This window comes from Arvicola amphibius, chromosome 4, assembly GCF_903992535.2.
Source record: "Arvicola amphibius chromosome 4, mArvAmp1.2, whole genome shotgun sequence".
Taxonomy (NCBI): domain Eukaryota; kingdom Metazoa; phylum Chordata; class Mammalia; order Rodentia; family Cricetidae; genus Arvicola; species Arvicola amphibius.
This window is the reverse complement of record NC_052050.1, coordinates 98,939,047-98,953,703: the sequence shown is the minus strand read 5'-3', so window position 1 is coordinate 98,953,703 and position 14,657 is coordinate 98,939,047. Positions and strand designations below refer to the sequence as shown.

The following is a 14,657-nucleotide window of genomic DNA, read 5'->3' as shown; positions in this document are numbered from 1 at the left end:
AGCCAAAAAAAATTCAAGATAGTTGTGCTTCATCCACTCATTTCATGGCCACTCCAAATCCCACACAGACTTCTCGGATATCCTGTGTGGCAGCAGCAGGGAGCAATATTAGAACATATAGTACAAAGATCTCCATAAAAAATAGTGATATGCCTGCAGGCCTACTGCGAGACAAGCAGCCACGGCTCATACTAGGCAATCTCTCCAGTGACTCAGGAACTGTGCTCAGGGGCATGAAAGCCAGCACGTGGCATGAGGAAACTGACCTTTGTAGACGTTCAGGGTGATGGTTCTCACAGCAATTCGAACCATGCTCTCGGGGTGATTGAAGAACTTGATGGCTTCTGTGTACAGGGCAAAGTCATTGGTGTGCTAAAACAGAAAGTGAACCCGAAAGTTACAATCCCAAGACAGGCCTGCTCCTGAACCTTTCTGAAATTTGTCAGACTATGATAAAAGAAAAAAATGATGTCACCATGATGGGAGGTGAGGAAGCCAGGGGAGAGAACAGGGTCCACAGAATGTCATGTGGTTTCCTGATCTGGCCTATCACCTTTAGCTATGTGAGGAGGTATTTCCAAGCCCATTTCTTCATCTATAAAACAGGGGTAACAGCACCCACTTTCTAATATCTAGGATGAGATGAGGCCACTTTTGGTCCAGTGCTCAGTCTGGCACTTGATACCTACAGAGCACAGAACAGAGTGCTAGTAATGTCAGACCTTGCTGGAGTAAAGACTTAAACTGAACTAAGTTCAGTAACTTAGGGAGGCTCATCTGCTCTACCGTTCTCCATTTGGAAATACCAGAAGTGTGGCCTCATCAGGAAGGCAGAGGTTCTCAAGAGTCTCCTGCTGCTAAAATGGGACAGAGAATCAATAAAATGTTCAAAAAAGGATAGCCACTGCCTTAGCCTGACAAGACAGAGCAGTGGCTTGGCAGTGTATTTGCTGCCATCCTGCAGCCCATGTTTCCCACTGCCTTAGCCTGAGAAGACAGAGCAGTGGCCTGGCAGTGTATTTGCTGCCGTCCTGCAGCCCATGTTTCTACCTAGTTAAAGGACCCAGCTTAGGAGCAGCTCAGGCGAGGCATGGTGGTGGTGATGCTCTAGACCAGCCCTCCCTAGAATGGAGCTGGAGGCTCAAAGGAACAACTGTCTTATAAAGGCAATGCCATTCTGAGGACTGGCAATCGAGTATGAACCTAAAAGGTGACAACGACTACCCTGGCTCAGACTGAAGAGGAAAATAAGCCCACCTCAAAAACAAACACCTGGGATGATCTGCTCTTCTAGAGTCAAGGCTTCTGCCCTCCAGCCACAGCTCAGAGAGAACCTGGACAAGAATACTATGGCCCTCCCTCTGTTCTTGGTTTTCTTCCACCTGGGAGAGCCTTTGGGTAAAAGTTGTTCCTTGGATGTGCACCACCTACTGTGTGCCAGAGATAGGACTCTACTGTGTTCATTTCTCAAGTGCAGACATGGCTCTTGTCTAGCACTTCCTCCAGAGAGACTACTGAACCATGAAAATCAAGGTTTGGACTGTTGCCATCGCAATGAGGGTTGATGGATCATAGATTTTTGCCCAAACAGAAGAAGAAGAAAGGTGGAGAAAGAGGAGGAGGAGGAGGAAGAAGAGGAGGAGGAGGAGGAAGAATAAGAGGAGGAAGAGGAGGAAGAAGAAGAGGAAGAGGAAGAGAAAGCAGCAGCAGCTTGAGATTGTTGTCTGACTTCAAAAACAGGCGTTGGGCATGTGACAACCACTCAGGGGCTACCTGCCACACAAACAACATGTGGCTGTGTGACAGCCAGTCTCCAAACATGTTCACCACCTGTGTCACACTCATGCTGTTCTCACCTACAGAGAGGTAGATCATACCTGTGTGACCAAAGAGTGTGACAGAATAGGTGTGTGAATTGTGAGGCTGGTCGCAGAAAGCAGCACTGTTTGCTGTGTCTGCTGTTGAGGTACTCACTCTAAGCAAGCTGACTGGAAGGACATTTGGTCAGCCCAGGAAGAGGCCCCTAAAAAGGAGCTGTGGTCTCCCATGCACAGCCAGCATCAGTAAACCACCCTGACAGTAAAGTAGATCCTCCAACCCCATTCCAGATTCCAGGACATTAGTTCTTAGGGCACTGTGTAAAACAGTCCTACTAGGCCAATCCTAAATCCAGACACACTGAGAATGTGATGTGATTCTGATCAGTGAGACATAGGGAGAAGTTTGGAGAAGACTTCTGAGAACATGCTCTCAGAAGGGATACAAGAAAGGAAGCAACATTAGAAATTCTGACAGTAGCATGTGACTACGTAGTGTCAGGAGCTGCAGCAGCCACCCTATGGTCATATGGGCCTAAGTTTGAACAAACGCCTGCTGCTGTTACTGAGCAGGAGGTTAGGAAAGCTGGGCCCTGGACATAATAGGGAGCCAGAATGAATGGGCCCAGAACAGTGGTGCTTGTACTTGTAAGTGCATGAGCTAAACTGTCCTCATTTTCAAGCTTCTTGGAGCTTGAACCGATTATCTAAGTTGTTAATAGCTCTCCCAAGGAATGTGTAGGACACAGGCCTCCCTCCAAGGACAGCAAGTGTGTCGTTTCATACAACTCTGAAGATACCATATTATTTAGTCAAATCCCTGAAACCCATTCTAGCTATAGAGTTTCACCTCATTTCTCAAAGGAGGGGGCTCAGAGGGGCCTGTAAGTTCTCTAGGTCATATAGCAAGGAGTAGAAAAACCATTCCTAAATAGAGTTTCTGCTGTTTTCAACATGATAACCTCTGGATCTTTCCCCTCCCAGGCAAGTAAACTGAATTTTACACTACCGAGGGCAGGAATTTGTTCAACTAAAAAAAAAAAAAAAAAAAAAAAAAAAATGTCTGGGCACTCAACAGTTAAGAGCCTACTATACAATTTTGAGGACCAGAGTTCCAACCCCAGAACCCACGTGACAAGCCCGACATGGTCTCACGTGCCTATAACCCCACCACTGGACAGGCAGAGATAGGAGGATCACTGGAGTCTGCTGGTTGTCAGCCTACCTGAAAACCACAAGCTCCAAGTTCAGGAAGAGAACCAAAGAGACAAGGCAGAGAATGACAGGGAGGACTTTCAGAGTCCTCACCTGGCCTCCATGCACCTAGAACATACATGTACACATATACATTCTCACACATGCACATGTACACACAAACATACACTTAAAAACAAAAACTTATTTTCAAGTATGCCAAAGCCTGTGCTGCAGAAGTGTTTTGTAGACAAACTCCCGACGCCGCAGAACAAAGGCTGCCATGCTGGCATTAGCTTGACATCACCACATCTGCTGCTCCCCACTCACCTCATTGTAGAAGAAATGGACAGTGTGGTTGTTGAGCTTTAACGAAAGTGTTTTCAGGAACGATATGTAATATGCCATGATCTCCTCATCGGAAAAGTCAAATTTATGGACAATGATCGAATTTACATAGTTATTAGACAGCAAATAATCTAGAAAAGAAAACACGGGGTGAAACAGGTGAGCTCGTGCTAGAGCAAAATGCCAGCAAAGGCTGTTGGGTAATAAGCACAGAACTCAGCCAGCTGAGCACAGCTTAACTTTACCCTCAAAGAAATCATCCACTGGGCAGGACTACCTGCGAGTACATAGGTCCTGCCAGAGAGGAGCCTGTGGCCTCCTCTGTGAACCAAAAGGGACACATGTGTTTTCTGTTCACTACTAGCAAAGTTCAATGCGGAGCTGAGGGCAGGAAGAACAGGCATGAGGTCACTGTCACAAGCAACCTGCAAATGAGGGTAAAAGGCTCCTCATTTTAATAAGGAGCTCCCTTATATGGCCACCAAAAGGGCTGAATGCCTGAATGCCAGGAAGGGCTGCATGTGTCTTCAATCTGTCTAATGACAATTTCATAAAGGTCACTGCATCCCCATCATGTGTCCAGGGCTAGGTTAATCACTTGGTGGTTCTCAGGGGAGCACCTTGACTGAAGATGTTCTCCCTCTGTTGGGAAGGCTGGCCTTGCCAACAGAGCACATACCTTATGAAGGGATGCACCCAAGGGAGTGAAGGCAGCAGTGCTATCACTCGCCTAGTCAGCAAGGTCAACCAAACCATCCCTAGTGAGCAACGTGGTATGAGATAGGGCAGCCAGACTGACTTCGTGTCCCTTACAGTGACAGTTCCTGAGGCAGCTCTCAGGGCCAGCTCCAAGAGAGGCCAGTAGGGTGGGGTGGGGTCCTAAAAATCTGAACACATTGTAAAATGAGTCGTGGTCACAAGTGCTATGGGTAAGCTTGCTGTCTGTGGAAATGGAGCTGTATATAACTTCAAGTTCTTACACATATGCATTCAACACAGAAGCATGTGAACTTCAGGTGTCTGGCTAAGGGATATTATACAGATGTGTGCTTTGTAGGGCCCACTCAGGTAAGACCCAGTCCATTTACAGTTCCTCAGGAAGCTCATTCATACCCCTGCTCTGGCAGCATCTTCCCTCAAGGCAGGAGCCACTCTAACACCCCATCTCTATAGACTGGTGTGCCTGCTTGTGAACCTTACACAGGGGAATCAGACAGGATGAGTGCTGCCTGTACCTGGCATCTCACTCATCACCACATCTGAGTGTTGTCATACTGTGTGTGTGGTAGCCATACTACTTCCCCCTCTTTGTTGCTTTGTGGTATTACATTCTTTAAACTGTACAAACTTATTTATTCATCTATGATTTACCATGTAACATAAAACCTAGGTGCTTTTGGTAACTCAAATACTTGTCATGATGTGGCTTAGGACAACTGGGAAAGGACAACGGGCCAACATGAGAAAGGATGTAGGACATCTTAGTGAGCCCTGTATTTATAGGCCAGTGGCCCCTGGGCCACAAATGGCACAAAAACTAGCAGTGTCAGGTATGTGAAAAGAGTTTCTGGCTACATTCTACACCTAGGACAGTCACGACGTTCACCTGCTCCCCAAAGAGACTTTTCTAAGTCTTCCTAACCCCTCTATGAGGGTTAAGGAAACACCAGGGACCAGTGAAGGGGCCTGTTATGTGGCTGGGATTTTTCTACCTCATCACCTGTGGTTGACATCCTGTGGTATTCTATTATAATAAACCTAGAAGTCAATAAGTAATCTCAGTCTCTTGGGCCTCTGTCACTTAGGTCACCAAACAAATAGGCAACAGCAGACTGTGCAATAGCTCCCTGCAATAGCATAATAGCAAAAACCTGGAAAGCACCTAGATGCCCACAGACAGATTCATTTGGCAGCACTGCAGCTGTGCTCCAGACCAGGGAGGCCATGCAGGAACAGCAGAAGATGGATGGGATGGAGGGGGGGGGGGCACAGCACAGATGAGTTGTAGGATAGGTTACAGACATCTGACCATACTTTTGTAATGAAGTTTTGTTGCTTTACAATAACTCCATTTTTTTCTAAAATAAAAATAAAATCATCTGGACATAGTGGTGTATAACTGTAATCCTAGCTGAGGCAGGAGAACCAAGAGTTTGAGGCCTTGAAAAATGTTTTAATGAAAACTGTCTGGAAAGTCAGAGATGTGTCTGCCAGGTCTTCTTACGGCAGGGCACCCACACGTGCACGTGTCATATCACTTCTGTACAGATCTAAAACAGTCAGCACAGATGCAGAGAGCAGAAAGGGTCATGGGGCTGTGGGTGGAGGAAGTGGGAGTGTTGGCTAGCGGTCACAAGGCCTTAGCTAAATTCTCCACGTACAGAATAGTGACTGGTGATGACAGTGCCCAACCCTGCACTAGACATCCACAACTTAGACTGTGGGTCCTAGGAAGTGATGGATATGCCAGCCAGGCAGCATGGGCCACTTCAACGTCTGCATGTCAGACCTTCGAGCTACTACACTAAGGAGCTACAACTTCTAAAGTACCTGTTTTTAATTCCTAGCCTTAGATGGGTTTCAAAAGAGTCACAGAATAAAACTCAATGAAACCTATATTAAAACTCAAGACTGGAATTGTCCCACCAGCCTCAGCAATATCCCTGGGTGTTCACTCTCAGCTGAGCCCTAGGCCTGCTCCCCAGAGCTGGACCTTCCCCTCAGAGCTTAGAAACCACACTTGTTTTGCATCCAGTCATCCAGTGAAACAGAAGCTGATAACAAGGGAAACCATGTAGGGAGACATGAGTTAGCCACATCTGTCTGACTGCGGTCAGGGGAAGGAGGAGGTCTCTGTGGTGGCAGCACCACCTAGCGGTCACTGCTGGGGTCACCACACAGCAGCCCTCCAGACTCAAACCCTTTTCCAGACTTGTTGCAGGAATTCAGAACCTGCCTTTGCTCCTTTTCTCTTAATCTTGAGGGCAGGACCTGGGCTCTGCTGCATCTGGAGTAAGTAAGCTAGCACGGAATAAGGTTAGGCTGGCTCAGTCCCAGCACTGATAGAAGTCTGGGCTAGGAAATGCTCTCTGAAGGTCTGTCCTGGGCACCAAAGGATACTTAGCAGCTCCTCTATACTTGGATGGACTACGGCAACCAATACTAACTCCAGATGCCAGCAGCGTACCCAGGAAATACCAGTAGCCCATTGAGGACCACTAAGTTCATTCTCCTCTATTCTGGACTTGCTAGAACGTTACTTTGGACCTATGACTCCAGCCTTCTTGGAGAGAGAGCCCCAGCAAACCCTGCCTCCCAGGGGTGGTTGTTACAGATGGATAATCTGGGCTTACTGAGGGAAGGTCTGAGTCAAACTCTTATTCTCTGGGCAGCAAAACTGAAGCAGAGAGGTGCTGGCTGGAGTGCATGGACCAGAGCCCCATCTGTACTCAGCCACTAGATCTTTAAAATAGAACCCTACAGAGGGACTGCAGCCCCCACTTCTCTTAGTCTTCCACAGAACTACCACACTGAACTGCCCCAACACATTCTCAGCCTGCAGCTGTCACTCCCATCACATCACTGAATGTGATGGCAGGACTCTCAGGAGGAACTAAGGCTAAACAAGGTTGCAAGGTGGGCTTCTACCCTGACAAAAATGGTGTTCCCATAGGAGTCAGAGAGACCAAAGGTCTCTCTCTTGACCTCACTCTCTCACAGGTAGGGCCAGGTACAGTTAGATGGTAGTTAAGAGCTAATGTGTCTCCAAAGGTTCATGTGCCATAACCTCTGTTCCTGAATTGAGGCAGTGTTAGGAGATAAGACTTAGTGAGTGATATTTAGGTGATGGGATGAAGTTTGTCATGAGTGGGTCAATGCCTTTCTCAACACGAGTTTTCCCTCTCCCGGCTCTGGACTAGTTAGTTACCTTAAGAGCAAGTTACTGAGGGCTTGCAAGATGGCTGCTGCCAAGCCTGATGACCTAAGTTCAATCCTGGAAGCCACAAGGTAGAAGGAGAGAACTGACTTTTTTAAGTTATCCACTGACTTCCACATGTACTCTGTGTTATGTGCATGTGCACATACACTCAAGTGCACTTAGGCACACAAATATATGTGATAAAACTTCTCTTTTGGAGACAGGGTTTCTCTGTGTAACAGCCCTAGCCATCCTGGAACTAGCTCTTTTAGACCAGGTTAGACTCGAACTCATAGAGATCCACCTGCCTCTGCCTCCCAAGTGCTCAGATTAAAGGCGTGCGCCACCACCACCTGGCTGTGATATAAATTTTTAGAAGAAACACTTGAAGCTTTGCAATGTGGGGATTACTTAAAAGTAAATCTCACACATTGAAAACCTCAGGATACCATGTGCTTACTAAGCAAGTATTTGGTCTCTTCACAGCCTCTTTCCACGAGCTGAAGTGGCAGAAGGCCCTCACAAGGTACAGATGCCTAATTTTGAAATCCTTGGCTTCAAAATCTTAGTCAAAAAAGAAAAAAGAAAAAACCCTCATTCCTTTAAATGACCTAATTTCTCAGGTCTGGAGAGATGACTCAGTGGTTAAGTGTACCTGGGTTTGATTCCCACATGGTGGCTCATAACCATCTTTAACTCTAGCTGCAGGGTTTAACTCTAACTGCAGAGCTCCTTTTCTGGCCTCTGCGGGCATCAGACACTCAAATGGGACACAGATATATGTGCAGGCAAAACACCCATGCACATAAGAAAAAAAAAAAAGATTTTTAATGACCTAATCTCAGAGTTTGTTATAGTAACAGAAAACAGACTGAGATAGTGTCTATCTACAAGCTAAGAAGAAAGCCCTAAGTAGAAACCAGCCCTGACTTCAGCTTCAAATTTGACATCTATCCTCCTGAACTGTCTAAGCCACGAAATCCACTGGGGTAGTCTGTGCAGACTAAAATTCTTGGGAAGCAGTATGAAATCTGGCAGTACACAGAAAATAGCAGGCAGTATTCTTACAGAGCGATGTCTCATGGCTGATGTTCTCAAAGAGGATGTTCAAGGTCTGTAGTAGCTGGACACACACATAACGGCCTGATTTCTGCCGCAGAATGTTCAAGAAGAAAACAAACATATTCTTCTCCAGGAAGAAACTGGGGAGAGAACAAGAAAGGGTCAATGGTGGATGCATCATAGCTCACATGTATTGGCTTGCCCTATATGGCTACCAGTGGTAAGACTAGACTGCACATCTCAGTGCCCATGATGCCATCTGCAACTGAGGATAATACATGGCCTTCTGACTCTCTTCCTGTCTCAGCATGTAAGACTGGTGCTGGTTCCAAGAAATGGTGAAGTAGATTCTGACAGAATGTGGAGATGCTCTACCTGCTAAGAGCTCACACACTCCAGCACACATACCACCTGTATCTGTAGTTTCCCCGACAAATCCTATTTCCTTTGCCCTCCCATATTCAAGGGCAGGAAAACACAAGAACTGGGTTTCCCTGCAGGGCCAAAAGATGCTGAGTGACAGCAAAGCTTTTCACTTCTGTTGTCAGGTTTGCAGCTTCCTGACCTCTCCTCGAAGAACCTGAAGAAAGGTGAAGGTATTAATGTGGAGGGACTCTACAGAGCCCCCAAACCTGCTTCTGCCATTCTTGTGCTATAAGGCCAGGGACAATGGCCTGGGCGTGTGGTGGTACATTTTAAAAATGGGGTCTTCAATGCCCTTCCTTCAAGAAAGATGTTATTTCTATTAATTTGTTCAGTGTATTTGAGCAAGATTAGTTTGAAATAGTCAGAAGAAATCTCAGCAATCAAAGGCTGGGGATATGGCTCAGTTGGAAGAGTGCTTGCCCAGCATCACATAAGGCAGGTGTCGAGGTATGAACCTATAATCCCAGCATTTGGGCAGTGGAGACAGGAGAATCAGAAGTTCAAAATCATCTTGGCTATATTGTGAATATAGGAGACCCTGCCTCAGAAAGGAGAGAGAGGTCCCTGTAGTCACATGAGTCTACTGGGTGGCCTAGTTCTAGATGCCTCTTCCCCTCAACTGTCACTCCATAAGGATAGGACCAGTGACCTGACACTCAATGCCACACAATTCTGCTTGAATTCATGAAAGGATAAGTGAATGATAAAATACGATCTTAAAAAAAAAAACAAACAAGCTAAATTCTTTCTCCCACTCTGACTCCAGGACCCCATCTGCCTATACACATTGCTCCTACTGACTCCCACAGTGTTTCTAGAATCTGACCTACTTTGCCTGCCTCTGCTTCAGGTTATACAAAGCAGTGACTTGCTAGAATCATCAGCACACTCAATACCAAGGGTGGCCAGGGGGAAGCTGCCAAACATCTATGCCTAGTTTGCTGCAGGGGTGACTTAGTAGATCTGGTGTGAAACTCTCCAGGCTAGTTGTTTTTTATCTTTGTGTGTATGATGTGTATGTCTGTGTTGGGGCATGTATATACATAGCAAGCATGTGGAAGTCAGCAGTAGACTTTGGATATTGGTTCTCACCTTCCACTGTGTTTGAGACACAGTACCATTGCTGCTGCATTCATCAGGCTACCTGACCTGCCTCCCATCTCACTGTACAAGCCCTGGGATACAAACATGTGCTACCACAAATACTTTTATATAAACTCTGGGGATTCGAATTCATGTTTGTATGCCAAGCATCTTTCCAGCTTCAAGGCTGGATTTTTGAAAAATTCTTAGAAGAATGGGAGAATACTTGGGAAAATGGTTGAGTCTAGGGCCTCAAAACTCCCAAATGAGTCTGGAGTATCTTACAGTTTCAGGAAATAAGGAAATGTTCAAAAAACAAGTGACAAGTTCGACGCCAGCCTGGTCTACAAGAGCTAGTTCCAGGACAGGCTTTAGAAACTACAGGGAAACCCTGTCTCGAAAAACCAAAAAAAAAAAAAAAAAAAAAAAACAAGTGACAAAAGAGCCAACTGGGCAGAAGCCCTAGTGCCCAAAGCTGGAGCAACTGGGTCCTTACCTAAAGTAAAACCAAACTTGAAGCACTTAGCACTTTTTCTTTTTGAATCAGGGTCTCTAAGCTTCCTGAGAGCTAGGGTTACAAGTGTGCATCACATCAGCACACCTGGTGCTCACACACTTTTTTCTTAATCTTTTTTAAAAAAAATTATTGATTTTTATTGAGCTCTACACTCTATTCTGTCCTCTTCCCGCCTCTCCTCTCCCATTCAACCCTCTCCCAAGGTCCCTATGCTCCCAGTTTACTCAGGAGATCTTGTCTTTTACTACTTCCCATGTAGATTAGATCTACGTATGTCTCTCTCAGGGTCCTCATTGTTGTCTAGGTTCTCTGGGATTGACTCACGTTTTTCTAAGTGTTGACACATAGGCTCCATTCTAAAAAGAAGGTGACAGGACAGTCTCTAATCTTTAACCTGAGGGGTTTTCTCATTTCAACAACAAATAAATAAATTCTTAATGGGCCTGTAAAAGAAGCCCCTCCCATTTCTAAACCACACTTCACTCCAGGTGCCCATGCTTTCCTTTAGGGATCATGGTGTGTCTCGGGCTCACACGTAAGATATTTGTGTTTTGCACAGAGCTGTCCTGCAAACAAGTCAAGATAATTTATAAGAAGCCTGGGCTGGAAAGACAGCTCAGTGGGTAAGGACCTGAGCCTGGATCCCTAGAAGCCACATTAAAGTCAGATGGGAAAGTGAGAGTCTACAGTGAGAGGGGAAGCAGACAGAATTCTGTGGGAGCTCAAGGGTCTGCTAGCCTGGCATACACAGCAGTGAGCAACAAATCATGTCTCAAACAAGGTGGAAGCCAAGAACCCACCCTGAGGTTGTTCCTGACCTTCACATATGTACCATGGCAAGTGAACACCCCGGTATAAGTGGACCCACACTCACCACCCCCACCCCAGCACACGTATATAAAATATGTGTTCTTGGCTGTTATAAACCAATCTCAAACCCTTGTACATCAAGACTTCAAGATAGGTACAGAGGAACCCTGGTTTCCAGCCTAAAAGGCTGTCCAATGGGAACACTTCTGTCTATCATGTGTATCATCCATGAGTACTGGACAGGGAGCATTTTCTCTCCTTTTTAAAGATAAGGAAACAGAAGTTCAGGGAGGCAAACGCCCTGACTTATGCCTGCTGGCCTAACAAGTACAAGGATGGAAAGAAACTTCTTTATGGACTCTAGGTAAGACAGGCTCCCTCACTGTCTACATATGGGAACACCAACAGGGCTTCCATGTGGGCCAAGATGGGGTATGCTAGACTGTGCTCTCAAAACTCAGGATTGTTGCCCACTCTCAGTCAACATACCAGCGGCTGGGGAGATGGCTCAGTGGATAAAGGGCTTTCCTCAAAAGCATGAGTTCAGATCCCTAGAACCCATGTGAAACCTGGGTGGGTATGGTAACCTGCCTGTAATTCAAGCCCTAAGGAAGCAGAGACAAAGGATCCCGAGGGAAGCTGGCTAGTTAGTCAACCTTCCTAATGCTGCAACCCTTTAATACAGTTCCTCATAGTGTGGTGATCCCCCAACCATAAAATTATTTTTGTTGCTACTTCATAACTATAATTTTGCTACTGTTATGAATCGTAATGTAAATATCTGTGTTTTCTGATAGTCTTAGGTGACCCCTGTGAAAGGGTCATTTGATTCCCCCAAAGGGTACAACCCACAGTTTGAGAACCATTGGTCTAGACTGAATTAACAAGCTTTTGGTTCAGTAAGGGACCTTATTTTAGTAATTAAATGGCAAGTGATGGAGGATGACATCTGATAATCAACCCCTGATCTCCCCACATATGCACATGAATGTGCACACATGCATGTACACCCACCTACATATATGCCCACACATGTTCCAACATGTTTAAACACCATAATACCACATATATACACATGCAAAGCAATAAGTAAAACAAAATAAATGCACTAGGTGCTGGCCCTTGGCAACTCCCTTGGGGCAGAACCTTTCTGTTCATTTGAAACCTAACTATCTGGGACATTCCTCGTGCCACGGAGTAGGTAATAGAGTACAACTGGGAATGCTATCCACACATCTTCAGTTTTTCTTGAGAAACTCATTTCCATAGTTCTTCCATCTTGGGCTTGTACCTTTCTAGTCTCTCAAGGACATTTGCTATACATATTTAGGCAAGATGGAATTAGCATCAATTCCTGACTCATGGTGTACACTTGGAAAAACACTCAAAGGAAGAGGAAGAATCTGAAAACAAAAGCATTGCAAGCCTTACTCGAATACAGAGCTGTCATTTTGATCACCCCAAATCAGGATCTCAGTGATAGAACGGATGGTTTCCACCAGCAGGTTCCGGTTCTGTTCTGTGACGGTGGTGTTTTTGGTTAAAACATGGTACAGGTACCTAGAATAAAGGGAAGAAACTAAAGCTTACACAAAGTGAGTTGAAAGCCAGGCCCAAGGGCCACGGGCAACACTCACAGCATAGCCGCAGTGTTTAAGTTTCTGTTAGCACAATTTCCCATTCAAGATGGAGATAGAAGTCCCCACTCAAGAAAAATGGCAGGCGCTCTGAAATATTACATGCCAGGGACACATCTGCCCAAACTGAGGAAAGAGCACTTCCAAGCCCTGAAACCAGCCCCCGAAAACTTCAGGGTGCACGAGAACCACAGAGCTGGCAAAATCAGAGGCTCCTGGGGTGCACTTGGGGATTCCGATTTAGAATTGAAGGCAAGTCTCACAGTGCGCAGTGACGGATGTACAGTGACCGTAGTCAGTGCCACGTACCTGACACAGGACTCACAGCAAGGCTGGTGCTGAGATCCCAAGAGGTGGAGTCATAGCTCCAGGACAGTGGAACCCACAGATAGAGCCTAGGACACCAAACACTCCTTCTAGAATGTCTGTCGTTCCTCTCTAGCACAGTACACAGGACTCAGCGTGGGACAGAATGAGTAACTCCTGTCCAAGGGGAACAATCTCATCTGCTAAATCTAGAGTGAGAAGGGTGGGAGTGGCCAAAGTCCAGGTAACTCCACCTGTCAAAACCTTAGGCTGCCTTAGGAAGGAAAAGTTGGCTCAACAGGAGTGGCTCAAGATGTCTTTCAGGGCCACACTCAATTTCTGAGTGAGGCTGGGAGAACAAGAGAGGATGAGTGTAGAGGGGTTGTCCCTCCTACAGTCCAAAAAAGCAGGGAACAAAGGCAGAACCCTGGAGGTGGAATATTAAGACCTAGCTGTTCTCAGCAGCTGGGCTAGTTTCCTGTAGTAACACTGTGGCTGTCTGCTATATTTTAAGAACAGCCTCAAGTGTTTCCTGTTCTGTGTTCTCACTGTGCTGGGAAATGAACCTACAGTGTCAGACATACTGGCTAGATAAGGCTCGGCCCCAAGCCACAACTTCTACCACCCTGTTTTTCATTATTGTATTTTATTTTGAGATAGGGTCTCAGTAATTTGACCCAACTAACCTTGAACTGGCTCAGTAGCCCAGGAAACCTGAAACTTGATCTTCTCATGTCAGCTTCCCACACAACTGGGATTACAGTCACATCCAGCCTACAGTACAATTTTTAACATGCAACAAGTAGCAAAGTTCTCCAAAAAGATAAATCCACCCTTGGAACCCAGGTCTACCCACAGTGCTGCACACGAGGACACAAAGACCACTTTCCTCTAAAGTAACCCAGCATCTGAACTGCCTGGGACAAACAGTAGGACCTAGCTACAAGACTGTGTGTCCACTGTGAGTCTAGTGTACACTGTCCACAAGGCTTAAGGAACACTTTTCCAAATTGTGGTTCAAAGACGTCCAGCAGCTGTCTCACTGTTTAAGCCACTCCCTATTCAGCCCCACTGAATCAGGCTATTGGGTGAACAGATTAAAACGTGTGCATGTGTGACTGAGAATCAAACCCAGGGGCTCACATTTTAAGCCCTGCTCTACAACGGAGCATCCCCTACGCCTGAATAATTTGACGGCTGCTACACCACTCCCAATGTGGCCATTGGTGATACTCTACACAGTCCACAGATAACAGAAACCCTCCCAGAAACAAGATAATGCTGGCAGTGTAGGTTAGGGAGGAGCAGCTTCTTCCCACTCTGGAGATATAACATATATATCCAGGAGGATAACACACATGCGCTAGCATCACACATCACACCCCTGGCAAGCCCAGGGAAAGTAGCAGCATGGGCGAGTACTCTGAGGGTCTCCAACCACAGTAGACAGGGTCTGACCTCATTCGAGGGGGTTGCCTGAATAGACTGCCCTTGCTGCCTTGTCTATCAGCAACTGTTGCTCATATTCAAGGCTCAAG

The 14,657-nt window shown here is 46.1% G+C and overlaps 1 protein-coding gene across 7 annotated transcripts in view; it reads right to left on the bottom strand.

Annotated features, from left to right (window-relative positions):
- The window catches only part of Clec16a (C-type lectin domain containing 16A), a 224,081-nt gene that overhangs the window by 189,669 nt on the left and 19,755 nt on the right, over positions 1–14,657 (bottom strand). For all 7 annotated transcript variants that reach the window (XM_038325851.2, XM_038325854.2, XM_038325852.2 and 4 more), the window contains exons 2-5: positions 12,608–12,736; positions 8,347–8,480; positions 3,342–3,490; positions 267–372 (exon numbers count right to left, since the gene is read on the bottom strand). In XM_038325851.2, the coding sequence (XP_038181779.1) occupies positions 267–372; positions 3,342–3,490; positions 8,347–8,480; positions 12,608–12,736 (518 nt within the window). The remainder of the gene's footprint in view (positions 1–266; positions 373–3,341; positions 3,491–8,346; positions 8,481–12,607; positions 12,737–14,657) is intronic.